The following is a 17941-nucleotide window of genomic DNA, read 5'->3' as shown; positions in this document are numbered from 1 at the left end:
CCAAACTCTTCCACCTCCTAACGACCGTGGCGACTGATCCACGTTTGTTTTTCGGGGTTAGGCCACGCGGTGACTTGAGACAAATTATTTTTGTAATTGATTAACCCTCCACCACCCGGACGGGATTGTCACGTAAAATATAACATAATATTATGTTTTACTTTTATTATTTTATTACTTCCCTTCTACGTGACTTTACCGAAAGAACCAAGAAGATGAATCCCTGCAGTCACGAAAGTTTTAAATCGACATTCAAAGACATCGTTATTATTTACACGTGGCCAAATGTAATTCATCAAATTCTGACCGATAATGCTTCAGACTCTCCACTGAGTGGATCCAACAGATGACGACATTTCACTAAAACTGCTTTGAGCTGCGTCAAGATGATGAACCCAGAAGTTCATCACGTTGCATGGGGTGACTTTTAAGTAGACTTAAGTTACCATGGTTACTCTTTTCCCACGAACTTCACTCACTGATTCATCCACCCACGTTGAGGTCCCTCGGTCTACCTCGCTCATGAGCGCCAAGGAGGCTAGGAGATGTTAACTACCTCGCCTGGTATGCAGGAGGTCATGGGTTCTATCCCGACCCTGACGCCTACAGTATATTTGTAATTTGCGTGTTCTCCCCGTGGGCATGTGTTTTTTTCTCCAGGTAATGCGGTTTTTCTCTCCACGTTGAGAATCAACGTCACGCGTTCAGGGTATTTGGCTACAATAAATGTCCACGTGATGAGCCACTTCGTTGAGCTATCGTTTGTGGTCAGGTCGCTTCTCAACAAAGAGCTACACAGCTCAGTGGGCCTTACCTGGTTAAATAAAAGTAGATTAGTTTATAGTTTTAGCACTGTTCATCTCATCCACCGTGACCCACCACCACGCTGCAGGTCACAACACTGCTCTCTCTGCTTCTTCCCTCCCATCGTCTCTCTTCTCGAGTTCTGAGAAGACTGCTCAAGTTAAGACACTTATCGACTCTTTTCTACCAAGAAAAGTGACTTCCTGTTCAAATGAGCATTGAGCCATTGGCGTTCATGTCCCGTTTACTGCAGTCCCTGCGCCAGTGGTGAAAATTCTACATTCCTATGGCAGGGGCGAGTCGATCAATAGAGCAACCACTGTTGACTTCCCCGCAAAGTGGTACTCACTTTATCGACCCAGAGAGATGATGGGCTGATTAAATCCTCCAGAACCAGGATCTGAGCTCGCGACCCTGCCTACCGCGGGCCGCTTCGCTCCACGGCCGAGCCACGCGGCCAGACCTACGACACCTTCAACGAGCGCTGTCTGTCGCCGGCCTCCCGGTGTTACGGGCCTCCGGGCCCTCTGCTCAACAACCGACGCCTGGGGACACGGCGGCGGCACGAGCAATCCTCCCTCCAGACCGCCCGCGGGCCACGCACATTACGCCGCTGCTGCTGCTGCTCGCGAGCGAGCGGTCCCCCTTGCGAAACAAAACAAAAAAAATCACTTCCCCTTCCCGGAGGCAATTAAAAACCCATCTGCACGGCACACGGGGGAGGAGAGCTCAGCATTTCAGGGGGTGCCCAAGGCCCCACCCCCCACCCCGTGTCGCCGTGTTGTCTCATCGTCCCCGCTCCACGCACAAACACGGTCGCACATCTGCCGGCAAACGGCTCGTTTCTGTCGCTCTTCTAGAGACGCAGCTGGGTGGCCGCACGGCGGTCAGCGCGAACCGTTCTCCCTTGGAAGAATGCGAGTCGTGATTCCGGTCAAAAGGTTAACTCAGCCCTGTTGTCAACACCTCTCCGGGGTCAACGAAACGACTACCCCACTTCTGCGGGGAGTCGACAGCGGTTGCTTTATAAGAGACTCACCTCTGCCAGTGGGACAGTGGAATCGCCATCGCTGGCTCACGGTGGTAAGGTCGAGAATGGTTATTGCCCAATATGCCAGCCAGATACTTATTTTGCTGATATTACGAGAGGTATGAAACAATTCTACCCAATCCCGCTCCTGCTCCCCACCCCAAAACGAATCGATGAATTGTCACAACTCGATTCAAAAACAAATTATTTTTGTGAAAATTTTCCCCATTAAGGTGTTCTCATTTGCGACCCACTGGCATCTCATTGGCTTTGTCCGTTTTGTAGAATTTTAGTTTGCTCCGTGAGCCAAAGGTAATGTTAGCACGCCATTTTGCCGAAAATGATCAACAATCGATTCCCACACGCGTGAATTCGACGCGGGTAGCACTAGCGCAAGTATCAACATCAATTGCTGACTCGGTGCATCATCACAAGCCTACGATAGGCCCGTGTTATGATGACGAATCTGGTCATTTTTGCACGTCATTGTATATCACTGCCGGCGCAGTCAGTTACTTTGAATCGTATTTTTTTTTACACACACGTATCCTGGTGAGTAACTGTTGAATGTCGAGGTGTGGGGGCTTTGACTCGGGCACATCGCGGCCTCTCTGCTCGAGACAAATGACGTTTAAATTTTTTTTTTTTTAAACGGCTTCTTGGAGTGTGATGTCAATTCCCCAAACGGGAGGTTATCAAGACATTTGTAAGAAGCGAACTGGCGGACTCCAACGCGAAATGGCTCGGAGATTGACATCAGTCGCCAGTCAACAGTGCACGCGGCCACAAATACCCCAAGCGTGCACGGACGTTTAGATCTACTTGCGCGCAGGACCACGCAATCGCTGCGCCAGCGAACTCCGCCGAGCCCTCCCCGTGTTTCGTAAAGCGAACAATATCCTAAAACCACCGTGCACGAATCGCACACAGGCATCTCCTCGTGACAAAAACAAAAAAACCCCACCAGACGTGGTGGGAGTCTTTTAACGGCTACAATAATCGGACAGCGTATTTGTGACTTCCTCGCCCGCGGTGTTTTACAACGGCTGAGCACAGCTGCGTCACGGCGCACACGGTCGCAGCGGCGACGGCGGCGGTATCCGCACAAACAAACGGGAGCGGGACGCGGCCACCGAGCCTCGCTTCAAATCGATCAGCGGGCGTCACGCGCTGGGAAACGTAGGGTTAATAACCGCCGGTTGCGTATATCTCTCTTGTGTTCAGCCAACAATTAGTTGGAGAACCGTCTGCTGGCGCGAATGCTGCCACAGTGCCGTGGTAGCGGTTGCCACGCTTCAATTTTCCATCAAGAAGTTGTGTCGCCCGGTACGATTTTGTTTCCCGTCGCCGCCGTTTAAACGATGGCGCAAATATTTTATATCCCCACCACCCTCTCTATCCACCCAGCAGTACAAACGGGTTCACCGCAGTTCGGTGATCGGCAAGGTCACGTGTGGGCAGGGTACTGTGTGGGTACTTACACCTCTTCAAAAGGTATCTGGAAGAGTAGGCCAAATGGCCTTTCTTATTAATTTATACAAACGGTAAAACGGTAAGGCGCTGAAATTGCTGCTCGCGCGACTGTTGGCGGAAGGGCCTCAAGTAGAGGGAGCTGCAGACAGTCCCTCGGAAGGATATTTTTGGCCTACTCTTCCATGCCAGAGGTGACAGTACCCACACTTTACCCTACCACACACGACGAGCCGAACGACTAACTGTGGTTGTACCCGTTGACACTTTTGGGTGGACGTAAAAATGATTTCAACTGCCACTCCAGGGGATCGAATCCGCGACCTCTGAACTGCAACTCCAGCATGATGATAAGCATCAGACTGCTGCGGCAGCATCCGTTTATTTGCGTCTTGCCCACACTTTTCCAAGGCAGCACACAATATATATATACGTTTATTTGGTATACTCCCTTAAAAAATTAATTGGTCAAACATTCAATTGCAGGACCCTTGGCAATTTTTTTTTTGAATTTCAGTGACCTTTTTTTTCTGGATACTTAAACAATAATACCACTACTGGTGTTATAATGATTTATTTAGTGAACACATTCCAGTAACCTAAACATTCATGTTTTTTTGTATAAATCTTCCACCAACACCAAAGACAAAGGTCCCTGGTATAGCCTTAACAAACTGTTGGGGCAAGTGCAGTTAGCGAGCACCTATGAAGGGTGGGTAGCCATCACCTCTGAATATAGCACGGTTGGCTACGTACGGTGTGAAAGAAGTTCAACGAATGTACATTAATACCACGCCCAGCCGTCTTTAACTCCCCAGTGGTGATGTTTACACATCGCACGAGGTACTCTTTGCAAGCTGAATTGACTTAAGGGAGGCCCAGGACAGGTTCAGATAATCGTCACAGGTGTTGGCCGTGATGGGTAATCTAACTCGGGTCTCCGGGTTCGTAGCGCAGTGCGCTAACCGCTGCGCCACCGCTCCCCAACACCACCACCGCATATAGATAAGCGTATGTGTTTCAGAACCCCAGGCTATCCAAGGTCAGCACCATAGCCTTGTTGTAACACATTGGGAGCTGCACTTTAAATTCTTAGAACATTCTCAACAGTATTCCACACTGTTTAGCATTGCTTTAGCGAACCTGTCAATGATACCGTGTTTTTTGTTATGAAACATGAAGGTATGTAATCGAGCAGCTATTACTTCCAAAGCTGCACCGAAAAAATGCGGCGATTTTCTTTTTCTTTCACAAAATGAACGGTCCCGTGATAACCACACTTTTGGGCCCATTTTTTTTGCCAATCAATGAACATCCTTCCACAAGATACTTGAATACCAAAGGCAGAGTGCAATATTGCGCTCAAGAATGGAGCAGAATTTATCACACAAATGTATGCGCATTATTTATAGAAGGGGAATTTGAATTCCTCCGCAACTGGAAATCAGATTCGCTACACCGTAGCATCCTTGGACTTTTGGAAAATGACGTGTCAAGTAATGACAAATGAACTCTTTAAGGATTTGATTAGAAGCGGCAGGAAGATAACTTACGGCTGTTTCTCAAAACTGCCTCGTGCCCTTCAAAAGGCAGAGGCGACGCTCGCAAAAAAGCCGCCAAATAATACACGGCACTTTCAGCCGGGGCATTGTTCGTTAGACAAAAGCGGGGGCTCATATGCTCGTGTCGCGACGACGTGGCGAGCGAGAACGGGGGCAGCTTTGACAATGACGATGACGCCCTCGCCGTGGCTCGCGGCGGAAAGAAATAAAGGGGCGGAAAATCGGAACACTTCATGAAGTTCATTTGAACAAAAGAATCTCTGCGTCAGGGAAGCGGGGAGCGACGCGAGCGCTGATGAAGAGATGGGTGCTTCCGTGTGTTCTAAATTGCGAGGCAAGAAAGCTTCCTTCGTGAGCTACGTTATAATTATACTGGTAGGAACCTCCTGGTTCCACCAGCCCACAGGGGATTATTGTATCCGTCCGTTCGTCGTGCAGGGAGGGGCTGGGTGGGGAGGGAGGGGCTGGGTGGGAGGGTGGAGAGGGGCTGGGTGGGGAAGGTGAAATCTAATTTTAACACGTAGGCTTTCGCGACAAATTTTATGCCAAAGAGTTTTTTTTTGGGGTTAGATTGCGTACAAATTTGGCTGTAGCCTTATGAAGATATTTGTAATTACTAGCGAAACGTTGTACTCAGATTGTAAATGCTGTGGATTTGCTCTCCAACACATGGGTATGCTGTACTAGTAACGAATTGGCATGTTCTGTTTACATGACAAACCTTACTGATTAGCAGTGGCGGGTGGTGGCGGGTTTAACGACACATTTATATATTTACGTGATCTAACCTAAAAAAACCTGCATTATGGATATGTAATGTTGTATAAGTGAATGGCCACCACATGCATTTAGAATGACAATCAGGGGCATTGGTTTAGGACCATGAGGAACCCGTGATGAAGACTGCAGCATCTGTGTTGAACACCACCCCAGCAGTGACATTTTCTGGGAAAAAATAAAAAATAATTGTCGGAGGTGGAGCCTTCTGCTTCCGTTTGCACTCAGTCGGAGCGTCTTATTGCGACTTTCAAGCCGTGTCTGGAACCAGGTTCAGATGCAGGGCTGTACGTTTTAAGTGTGTGCGTGTGTGCGTGTGTCTGTGTGCTCGTGCAGTAGCGCAGTGGTCACCGCACTGCGCTACCGATTTGGAAACCGAAATTTGATTTCCTGGTCGAGGATAAAATCAAGAGGCGAGCAATTCTGAGAGCAGTTTAGGGACTTGAGTACGTGGTACGGGACGTGAACAACGCTACACAAGGTGCGAAAGAAGTTCATCGTAACTGCATACGTACACGTCAGAGCTGGAAAGGCAAAGGTGGCCAGGCTTGACGACCCCTAAGGCTGCCTCTTAGGCTGCACGGAGCGTGATTTACTCCGAAAATGCCAGCACATTATCCACTCTTCTCTCCTTTTGTGATTTTCGGAGGCAGTGTTTTTTTTCGAGCCGTCAAACAGCGTGGCGGGTTTGACCGGGGGAACCAAGAGGTGGCTGTGGCGACAGTCCGACTCTCTTGCCTCTGCGGGACAGCCGGATAATTCGACCGTGGGCCCTATTTTAAAACGATAAGGCAGCAAGGGATGGATACTGTTGTTTGCGATGAAAAAGAAAATATGAAATCTGTACTTCCTAAGAAAAAGTGCTGCGTTGCCAAAACTGACGTATTTTCACTATATTGTGTATTGTGTCCCTATTCATTTATTGCTTTATATCTATATGCTGCGGTATGGACAGAGACACGGCAATATATTATATTTCTTGGCCAGCTTTGCCAATTTTCCCCCGAAGGGTAGCAGAAAAAAAGGAAAAAGTATACCCAAGGCAGTGTTTGAGCTATTTCAGACAATAATCTATTTTGAAAAAATATATATACGAGCAAAAAAATAAGATAGATAGACAGATAGATAGATAACAATAATAACAACATTGAAAAAAAATCCCATAGCTCATCCGTACAAATGATGGGTGTTGCAGGATTGCTCGGGGAGCACCTATAAAGCTAAGCGTATGTTCCGCTGGAAAAATCATCTCTTGAAAACTGGCATGACAACAGCAATACATCCTGGCCATCTGAGCGACTATTAATCTGACAAATGCTAAACCAACCTTTATTTTTTATTTGGTTTATTACTTTAGTTTTATATATTTTTTTTATTTTTCTTATGGCTATTATGTTGCTTGAGGAATGGTGGAAATTGTGAGATGCGCGAAGCAGGGGATGGGAGGGTTGGGCGTGAGGGGGGGTTTAGGTGCAGGGGGGTGACAACGAAGGTTGGCTGGGTCAGATTGTGGAGGATTGAGCGGGGAGACAAATTCCCTTGGAAATTAAAAGGATGAATTGAAAATTGGATAAATTTAATATTTATCTTGATCCCTTATTTATAACCTGGTGGACAGCATACTGAGATGGCATGTGTCTTTTTCCTTTTTTAATATGGATCAAGCAAACTAAATATAAAAAAACTCGCCCGTAGGTGCATGAAAATACGTAACAAAAAAAACAATAACTGGGGAGATATTTTGCACATCCGACCAAGAATTTTGAGATAAAATAAGACGAGTTCAACAACGTGTCGTGGTACACAATCCTACGAAAATACAATTATCAGAAAGCAGTTGTTCAATACGTAACATATTATTGATCGCGAAAACAATCACGGACCAATGAAAAAAAAACTAAATAAAAAATATATGGCATAGAGCTTCATTATAGAATTGTGTTAAGAGGAGTGCTATATTCCTCTTTAAGAAATGAATCCAAAAGCATAATACAATAGATAATTAAAACGTACATAGACACCATTTCGCATTGCAAGTAATGCACAATGATGCATTATCGGAAACATTTACTGGAAATGGATCGTGGAAAAACCACAAATCACATTTTGTTCCTTGTTCACGAGATAAATGGCCAAGCATTATATCCATCAATGACCCTGAGCCCTTGATGTAAATTCCACGTTATCATGGGAAGGGCCCGGTCCTATAATGATTAGCCCCTGTTGATTTCCCACAAAGCAGTTCACGTATTACTGACCACATACATAGTATCACCTGATTCGCCTCCCCTGACATTGACTGGTGCCAGTAACCTTCGATCTGTGAGTCAAGCAATACTGAGGGCCAAAAATTTGCACCAGTGTCCTCTTAATTTTAGATTTGAAGCTTTCGTGACTGCAAGGATTCATACTCATAGTTTTTTCGGTAAAGTCACGTGACTTTACCGAAAAAACTATGAGTACCAATGTCCTCATTTGTTTTGCGTCGTTGTTTTGCCAACCTCAAGTCTTCATAACCAACCACGGGTGAATCTTTCCACACTTTGCATTCATGCGCAAGTCAAGCTGCTACACACTGCGCGCACCTGATAGGTGGTAATCACGGGAAGCAGCACCAAGGTCGAGGAGTCAGGCAGCTTCTGGAGCTTGAGAAACAGAGGATGACTAGCGCAAGGGTCATCCTTTGAGAACCGTAAAACCTCCACCACTGGGTGAGGATGGGGGGCATCATTTGAAATGACCTCTGGATGTGTCTTCAGTTCGTTCCTGAAGCCAGCCAGCACGTGGAGCGAAACGTCGGACATCGCGACAACAAACGACCCGCAAAATAACGTCGGAGCAGCCGTACGGCGCAACATATGAAAAAAAAAATACGTGCGCAGCGACGTTCAAAACGAGCGATAGGCCCCGTTGCTCATTCGCGCATCGCCTCCCGTCCTGTGGCGGCCTGTGACCGCACAACCTCGTGACCGCACAACCTTGTGACCGCACAAGCTCGCGCCGCCGTCTCTCGCTCAGAGGTCCGTGGGGCGTGCGTCCGAACCGCTGGTTACGGCTGACCGGTGACGCTCCCTCCAAGCGAGCGGCGCGAGAAAAAAAAAATAACGGAGGGCAGCTCTCGGGACTCACCGAGGACCGGCGCCGTCGTTCCGTCTGCGTGGACTTTTCCTCCGTCGCCGCGGCTCCCGGCTCCGCCATGCCGTCTGGCCCCGCCACGCCGTCCGGCCTCAGACGAGCCTGGGGGTTGGGAGACAGCGGCGGCAGAGATAAGGCGCGCGCGCGCTTGCGCTGGGGTCGTGGCGCGGGAGAGCCGTCTCCCCCTTAATAGGATCTAGTTGTCGTAATAATATTATTCGGATGAATGCTGTCGCTGTGGTGGGATGGCTCGCACACCGAACTTCCCCTCCAGGGGGTCGCCGGTTCGATTCGATCGCCGAGCGCCGGAGTTGAAACGACGGTGCGAGTTTCTCGAAACCACCTCCCGCCGCCTCTGTCCACCCAGAGGTATGAACGGGGTTTGTCGATCGGCAGGTCGCAACGGGCGCCCGGGGTAAAGTGCCAAACCCTTCAAAAAAAGTCTTTCCAGTGTGGAAGAGTAGGAAAAAAATACCCTCGAGAGGGGCTCTGTAAAGCGCCATCTCGTGAGGATCCATTGCCAGCAGTGGCGTATGAAGAAGGAATTACAGAGGGGGAGTGGTGGAGCAGTGGTTCGCGTGCCCGCATATGATCCTTGGTGACCTGAGCTCGATTCCCGGACATGGCTGGCATCAGTAGTGAGCGATATCTGTCCTGGTCCAGGGCCTCCTTACCATTCATTATTTGGCGATCGTGCGTTAGACGTGGTACACAAGCACATTGGACAACAACAACAACAAAACAACTCGACCAAATCAACAATAACACTGTGAACGTAAAGGGGAAAAATATAATAAGCAACGTTTCGGGCAACTGCCCTTCATCAGAGCACACACCTAGAGAAGCCAGAGGGCTAGAGCGTATATGAGCTGCAGACTGCGTACTTGACACGATGGGCTCTGATAAGAATAGAATTTTAAATATGGGATTCCGATGAGCATCGTTTTTTTTTTATTGGCATATGAACAGCTTCACGAATAGTAGCTATTGAGCGTCCCACCGAAACTGATCTTGTACGAAGCACAAGCCGACATACACACATGACCGGACGCACAGAATGGAGGGAAGGGAGGTGGCCTTTGTCCACCAGTAGGTTTACAAAGGGGCTGGAAAGAGTTTGGTTAATTTGATTTTGTTACACGTACGATCGCCTTTAGCCAGTTGCCTGGCTATCTTACAAGGGAGTTCCACGGGTGTTGTGTGAGCACAGCAGCAGCAGCACAAAAAAAGGTTAAAAAAACATCGACATTGCAGGAGGGTGCTGAAGAAAATATTGCACAACTCAAAAAGCTATAGGGAATTTAACGGGTCGTAAAACCGGATCATCGGGGGAAAAAACAGACGGTGCAACATAGTGCGACAGCGAAATGGTGGCGGAAAAAAAGTTAGGTACGGTTGGAAGTAAGCTCTATGTTTTGGTTTAACAGAGACGTAAAGTTACACAGGCATTAAATGTTATGCTATATTCAAGAACATATGTTTCAGCCATCCTTAAACAGCTATATAATGATGATTAACCGTGGGGATACATCTTTGTTTTGGTTTATACCACTCACAAGAGATTTGGTGAATTGTCACGATTTAGGATTGTGGAAAATGCACGACGGAATTTGGCGTGAATGTGCAGGCACGCTCATGAAATTTTACAAAAAATGTACAACAAAAATCCCTAAACGAATTTGTCCTGACTTATTTCAAGGCCACAGTGTTCTTGACGAACGTGTTCAGTTTGTGCTGTTAATCACCAGATAATTAGTTTAATTATGAACCGTAATGACGCTTCGATACGTCCAACACAGACACAAGCACAGATACACAAAACGCATTGCCTTCAGTTATCAATACGTCATGAAATTCACTCTTTTAATGAGGCCACTATATTTTAAGACATATATACATGACTGTAAATGTTGAAATCGTATATTCTCTTAACAACGTTTTAGACCAATGCTCCTATAAATACATTGCACAGTTTGCTGAATCTTTGTTCGATGTACGTGCGCAGTGAAGTCAGCTCACACCAACTATAAAATCAGCTATTGTGAACAACCTGGACAGGCAGGAAGAAATAAACATTGAGAGTGTGAGATATTGTATTTTTTTTCTTTCATATTAAAAACAAATAACAATGTATGTTATAGGGTAAGGCACATGATATTGGGTAGGCATGTGTATGACTTTATTTCATGGTAATTTTTTTGCCAACCCTTTCCCCTTAGGGGCCTGACGGGAAGGCTGTTGTATAATCAGATTCTCCAAGGTCTCTTGCTGCAAATATTGCCAGTTTTCTACCATGTGCACGTTTGTCGGCACGCACTGCATATAGAGAATATCATCCACGTTAATACGATCCCAGACACTATGCTCGCTATGAAAGTGACCCAGTCTATGAGCATTGAGAAATATTGATGAGCCCTAGGAATCTTTGGATTTAAAGCTTTCGTGACTGCAGGGATTCATCTTCTTGGTTCTTTCGGTAAAGTCACGTAGAATGGAAATAATGAAAATAATAAAAATAAAACATAATAAAATAATTCTCACGACGTTTCGGCCACAACGCAAGCAGCCGTCCTCAGGTGAAGAACAGGTCTGTCGAGAAGACAGAGTCTGAATGACACACCCCAGGCTTGGAGCGACTATTTAAGCTGGGATGGAGGGGGGGAAGAGCGCCTTGACAAAATAATTTGTGGCCGAAACGTCGTGAGAATTATTTTATTATGTTTAATTTTTATCATTTTATTATTTCCATTCTACGTGACTTTACCGAAAGAACCAAGAGGATGAAGCCCTAGGAATCGTGAAGGTATACGCCTGGCCGTCTGTGCCCCTTTGGGTTCAAACATCATCAACTTCAACAACCATGATCAATCCACTGCTGAAAGAGGACCTCCCCTCCCCACCCTTCTCATCTCTCATTGAGTCGTGATGCAAAAATCCATCTATCACGTGCGCATCGTGAGTTGATTTCGTAACTCCATCTCCGTTGTGGACGTGAATCCTTGGGCGCTTTCCCTTCTTCGGAAGGGGAAAAGACGTTAACCGTTTGTTCTTTGTGTGTTTGATGAACTTCTTTCGCACCATATGTAGCCAACCGCACTAATCGGAGGTGCTGGGTTCAATTGGTGCGTTTATCTTCAATCGCGCAATAACTGCTCACGTCTAAAGATTCACTCGTGGTGGGATTGTGATAGAATACATGAAGCGATACAAATGAAAGTTGAATAATAATGACATCATCGGGCAGAAGGTTGCTGATGTCACGTGAGGTTCGGCGTCACAACTCCCCTGTGCGGATCTGGTAACATACAGAACTTATTAAAATAGATACTTCACATTATCTGAGCCATTTATGAAATGCATTCAAGAGGGCAGCTTCAGAGCATAGGGCATAGAAAAAACCCCCGCTGAAAACAATAACATAGCAAGTGCCGTCCACTGCAAAGAAATAAACAAACGCATAAATAACCGGTCAGAGAAATGCATTGGAGATAAAATGACTTTGCTCGCGCAAAATTCCCCCTGAATTTTTTCCCTGTGCTCTTATGCTCAACGGGACATGTGGATATCTTTATGGTATTCTGGCGTGAAGCATTCAACTCTGGCTTTGGTTTTCATCAAAATGTTTTCCCCAGATGCACAGAGCAAGTCCAGGTGGTCTTATTCCTCTCCTTCTTATTCTGTGTGGTCTGTGTTTGTGTCAGGTCAAAAAAAAATGACCCCTGCGCCACGGATAGTTTTTTTTTCCCTTTCTAATAAATAACGCGTGGTCTTTTTTTTTTCTACAAACTTTCTTCACGAAGCGCTGTCGGTGGGCACGTGATCGGACAAAAGAATCATTCTAAAATCTCCCCGTGGGCGGGTCCAACGATGGCTGCGCAAGAGAATTTGAGAGAAGTTCTTCCGAGAAAAATCCTTCAAGTGACCTTTCAATGCTTACCTAAGGCAGGGAGTGTACACTTTTGCCAAACACGTTGTTACGAGATTTCCGTTTGCCCCATTAGAGTAAGACTATTCTGTTCTCAGAGTTGGAATTTAGCCAAATTAATCAATAACGTTTTTTAAAATTGTATTTTCATACAATGGTTATTTTTGTTGGGGCGTCATTGATGACCGGGCTGTGACCCACTACTCGCTACGCTGCGGAATCCAGTTTAATCACAGGCCTGGATTCAAACCAGGATACCTCAGCAGTCCTGTCTCAGTGCCCCAACCTCTGAGCCATCTGGCCACCTCCGTGCTTTGCAATCAGAATTTTTGTTATTTATTCCATCCTGGAGAAATCCGATGAACTACGAAGATCTTCTTTATTTTTCCAACAGACATCCGCGTAACGAAACAGTCGACGTACATCTACATTCGAAGCCGCGAAGCCGGGAAGCCATTCCGCACGGTTCCAAACATCGCCGACGTAAATGCCCGAGAGGTCATTCCAGCGCCTCGGAGTGAAGTGGAGAGCATAATCGTGCCTGCGACGTTCCATGCCGCGGCAGGTCACGACGGTGCAAATGGCGCCCGGCTCCTCGTTCATTCGCGACGAATGAACGAACGGCCTCCAAACGGGAGGAGGGGGCGGGGGGCAGGGGGGGAGAAATAATGAAACGATCCCATAACGTGTAATTGCATTAGCTTCAACAAGGTCTTCACCGCAGTGGACGCGGAAAATTTGCAAGCCTCCAACTTCAGGGTGCCCCCCCCCCCAACCCCCCACACACAACAGCGATGGACTTTTAAACTCGGGACGATGATTGCCGGTAGGGGCTTTCCACGCATACACTACAGCATGGATACTGTGCAGGAGACTAGAGGCATGGACACTGTGCAGGAGTCTAGAGCAATGGATATGTGATCTCTCTGAATATTGGCCTTAGTAACCCAGAATGTCTGGAGCGGGAATGGGATGTTGGTGGCACTGTGGTCTTCATTGGGGGGGGGGGGGGGGTACCGCCGCATGAAAAGTGTTTTGAGCCACCGATGTAGAATAATCGACCACTTTAAAATAATCGGATAATCGGATATCCTACCTCAGTTCATAATAAACGTTTTTAGGTTAGATCGCGTTATTTATAAATGTGTCGTAACCCTCCACCACCCGACACGGCCAATCAGCAAAAAAGTGTCACGTTGGCAAAAGACAAATAGTTCACTACTTTAGCCCACCGGTGTGTTGAAGAGTGAATCCACAACATTTACAGTTTTTGAGTATGACATTTCGCTGGTAATTACATCCAGCATCATCGGGCAAATATCACCAGAATCCCACCTCAGCTCTCCTACGTTGCTTCGCTCGACCGAGGTGTCTCTTCCAGTTCGCCTCAGCGCGACTCTCGTCCGGCTTTGAAAATAGAATGAACGAACGAGTATTCGGACGCAAAGCGCCGACATTGGCGATGCACGTCCCCGTCGCGCTGCCCGCGCGAGCGCTCGTTGCTCGCGCGGCGAGCGTGAGCCCGCCCCATCGCCACGCCAGCGCCGGCATCATTAAGTTTGATTCTCGATAACAAACAGGGCTCAAGCGATAGGCGCCGAGCATTTATCAATTTATTGACAACCGGGACACTACACGTGGGAGGAGATACCACAATACGGACGTGATGCGGGCTTCAGACGATTTTCCTTCGCTTTTGTTTGCCGATGGAAACCAGCTGATAAGGCGGTGTTCACGGGAGCGAGTGACTCGCTCCCCGCAGCATGTAAGGCGTCCCACTAAACTTTGGTAACAATGCGAGCCGCAAACTCAAAGCATGCTCAAGACTTCAACTGGGCTATCCGATCATTTACGGGAGCAATTACTCGTACCGATTAATGATGTTTTTTTATCCGCTCGGTTATTTTACTCGTCGCGTGACCACTGCCCCGAGTGTATGGCTCGGCTGTAGTCAAGGACGCGTGTCGACGCAGCTGCTTCGTGTATACGCTACAATGAAGTCATGGCGATATGTACACGTAGCTGCCCCATGGACTTGCATATCCATGGGGCAGCTTTTTGTGCTTAGTTTGTTGTCCTTCACCGCACCTCCGATTAGCACGGTTGGATACGCACGGTGCGAAAGAAGTTCAACAAACATACAGCCAATGCTACATGTATGCATACGTAGCTGCCTTATGTATATGCTAGAATGCAGTCATGGCTATATGTACACCCAGCTGCCCAAGGTATATGTTAGGCTATAGTCAAGCATACACGTACGTAGCTGCCCTGTGTATATTCTTGGAGTGCCGCCGTAGTGATAAGTTAACTGCCTCGCCTGGTATACAGGAGTTCGTGGGTTCGATCCCGACCCTGACGCCTGCTGCTGCATATATGGAGTGTGCGTGTCTCTCTCTCCCTGAGGTCGCGTGGATTTTTCTCCGGGTCCTCCGGTGTTTCCCTCCCCATTTAGAATAGGCACGTGCTTAGATTATATGTCTGTTATAAATTTGCACGTGATAAGCCACTTTGTTGAGATATCAATTGTGGCCAGGTCGCTTCTGAAAAAGAGCCATGAAGCTCAGTGGGGGCCTTACTTGGTAAAATAAAAAATAGTTTAAGTTTAGTTTATAGGTTTAGGATGTAGTCACGGCTACACGTATGCCTACATAGCTGCATTTACCTGTAGCACCACGATTCTACGATCCTGCTAGTACCACAATTCTGGAAGGGATCGTCTTCTCAACTGCAAAGGATGGAATCACAGTTGCAGGCTGGGGAATGTTGAGCATCACCCTAGCTTCAACGAGCATTTGATGTTGTTTGTTATGAACGGGGATTCATTTTATTACAAACATACATTTTAACACTGTTCCGACAGCACAGACACTGGGGAAACCATTTCTTATTTATAAGTGGAAATAAGATCCATCGGTGCGCGCTTTATAATTATCTTCTTTGGTATTGCATCGCTGTCAAATTAGCGTAATACATTTTCAGCCCTGAAGAGTGAGGTCATTTTGACATCGCCTGGTTCCAACAAAACAACAGCAGGGGAATGGATGGCGATGTTGGGAGGAGAGCCACGTGGTAATTCACGTGCCCGCCATTCGATACATTTTAAGAAAATTTTGGAGTTGCAAACATGCTCGACATTTCTTTTGTGATTTTTGTACAAAATGTTGTTCATTTCCCGTCCGCTTTGTTTACCTCTTGTTCCGTCCCATTTGTGAAGATTTGTTTTGCTCCGCCAGCCTACATTTGACGTTAGATTACAATGAAATGTGGAGTGGATCGACGGTGCAGCGGTTAGGAACTCGCAGACATCTCGGAACGGGAAAGGGTTGAGTGCAGAACCAGAGTCATCAACTCGCCGCACTTGAGAAGCCCAATTAGTGACGGCCAACTGCCCAGATTCGAACTGAGGATGTGAGCGGAGCCAGCCCCGTCGCCCTGACCTCCGAGCCGCCCGTCCACCTCAAGTGACGGAGTCATATTTAATTCAACGTTTCCTTTTGTGCAGCTATTGGGCACAGGGCTGACCCAATCAATTAGCCACACTTGATCGTTGGTGACCTGGAGGACTGGAACCCGGAATCCACAGCGGTGACAATCCAAGCTCTGATACGACTGCCTAGGCCGCTCAGCACCTAAACCGCTGTTCGATAAAACTCACACAACTGTGATTTTTCTTTTTCATTTTTACCTCTGCCTCTCTGTGCGTATGGCACGGTTTACTTCACGACACAAAGACAAAGATCCACCGTATAATCTCAACACACCGTAGGGGCAAGTGCCGTTAGCGAACACCTATGAAGGCCGGTAAGGGTCACGAAGGAGTGGGTGGCCAGCACTACGCCCGGCCGCCTTTGTATCCCGAGTGGCGATGTTTGCACACTGCATCACGTACTCATTTGAGGCCCAGTCGAACTAGGGGAGGCCCAGCACTGGTTCAGATGATCGTCACCGATGTTGGCCGTGAGCGGGAATCGAGCTGGGGCCGCTAAACCGTGGCACCGCCGCTTCACGGCACAGCGCACGCACAGAACATTCATTGCCTTTCCATTTTATTCCGGCCTCAATTTTCCAGGCTCACGGCCCTGGAACCCAAATATTCCACTGTTGCGTCGGTGTAATAACAGAGAGGGAAAGAGAGCCCTTATCTGGGTGGTGCGCGTTGCTAAACAATGCGGCGCCCCATTTAATTCGTTCATTTCAAAATGAAACGGCCACGGGATGCGCGGCGATGAGAACGGGATTGAGATTTTGTCGTACCGCTCGCAGCAATTTCCACTTCACGATTACGAACGTCGTCGTTCTCTCCCCACGCGCAGCATTCAAGAAACGTTCGATCGACACCGAGGTGTAAGCGGCACGTCAGGAGTGGGATGCCACAGTAGTCCGTCGCTCAAATGGTGGATACAATCGAATTCATTCATTTGGTTTCACTTTGCAGCATTTGAGCTTAAGACCGTGTTCCACTCACCCAATTCAATTGACAAAAAACACACGCAAACATCCCCTTATATAGATATTAACAGACTGTTTGGGCAAGTGAAGTGCTGTTAGCGAGCACCTATTTTGGCTGGCATGGGGCCTTGGTGGGGGTGGTGTTGCCAGCGCAACGCACAGTTGCCTTCATCTCTCACTGCTGCACCAAGTACTCGCGTGTGCACAGGTCGACCACCGGTGTTAGCCGTGGCCAGGAACAGAACTCGGATCACCAGGATTGTAGCGCAGTGCCGCTAACCACTAGCAACTACCACTAGCCACTATGACTGGCCACTACGAAGCACTACGCTGCCGGTCTACCATCCCCCCTCACCCCCATCAGCCCCCCCAAACACGCCGGGCGCGCAGACAAACGCACGCCACTAATCACATTATTCCATTCCAGATGAGACAGCCGAGCTTTAAAAAGCAAGATAAGAGATCTCCGCGTTGGAGTTAAGGGATGGCGCTGGGCTGCGATGGGGGAATCAAAGCCCCGCGCTTGCGATTGCGACGCTAATCTCCAGCCGCGCGCCTCGGCAGACGCGCGAACAGCCACGCGCTGCCGACAAAGCGCCACCCGCCGACGGCTCACTCCGAAGCGCCCGCGTCCTCATATTTGATTTCCCACCCTCGCCATCAGAGCGGCATCCGAGCGGCATGATGCCTCTCGCGGCGCGCTCGATATAAACAAGGCGGAGCAAAATGGGGGTGGGGGGGTGGCAGTGGAGGTGGCTGGGCCATTTTAATTCTCGCCGCCTGACA

General features: G+C 47.9%; 1 protein-coding gene across 1 annotated transcript in view; it reads right to left on the bottom strand.

Annotated features, from left to right (window-relative positions):
• The window catches only part of LOC133354432 (collagen alpha-1(I) chain-like), a 340365-nt gene that overhangs the window by 89185 nt on the left and 233239 nt on the right, over positions 1–17941 (bottom strand). The window contains exon 9 of the mRNA XM_061571253.1: positions 8773–8880. Coding sequence (XP_061427237.1) covers positions 8773–8880 — 108 coding nt within the window. The remainder of the gene's footprint in view (positions 1–8772; positions 8881–17941) is intronic.

This window comes from Lethenteron reissneri, chromosome 47 (genome assembly GCF_015708825.2).
Source record: "Lethenteron reissneri isolate LAM-NWPU_2019-01 chromosome 47, ASM1570882v1, whole genome shotgun sequence".
Lineage (NCBI taxonomy): Eukaryota > Metazoa > Chordata > Hyperoartia > Petromyzontiformes > Petromyzontidae > Lethenteron > Lethenteron reissneri.
The sequence above is the reverse complement of the archived record's forward strand: the minus strand, read 5'-3'. Positions and strand labels throughout refer to the sequence as shown.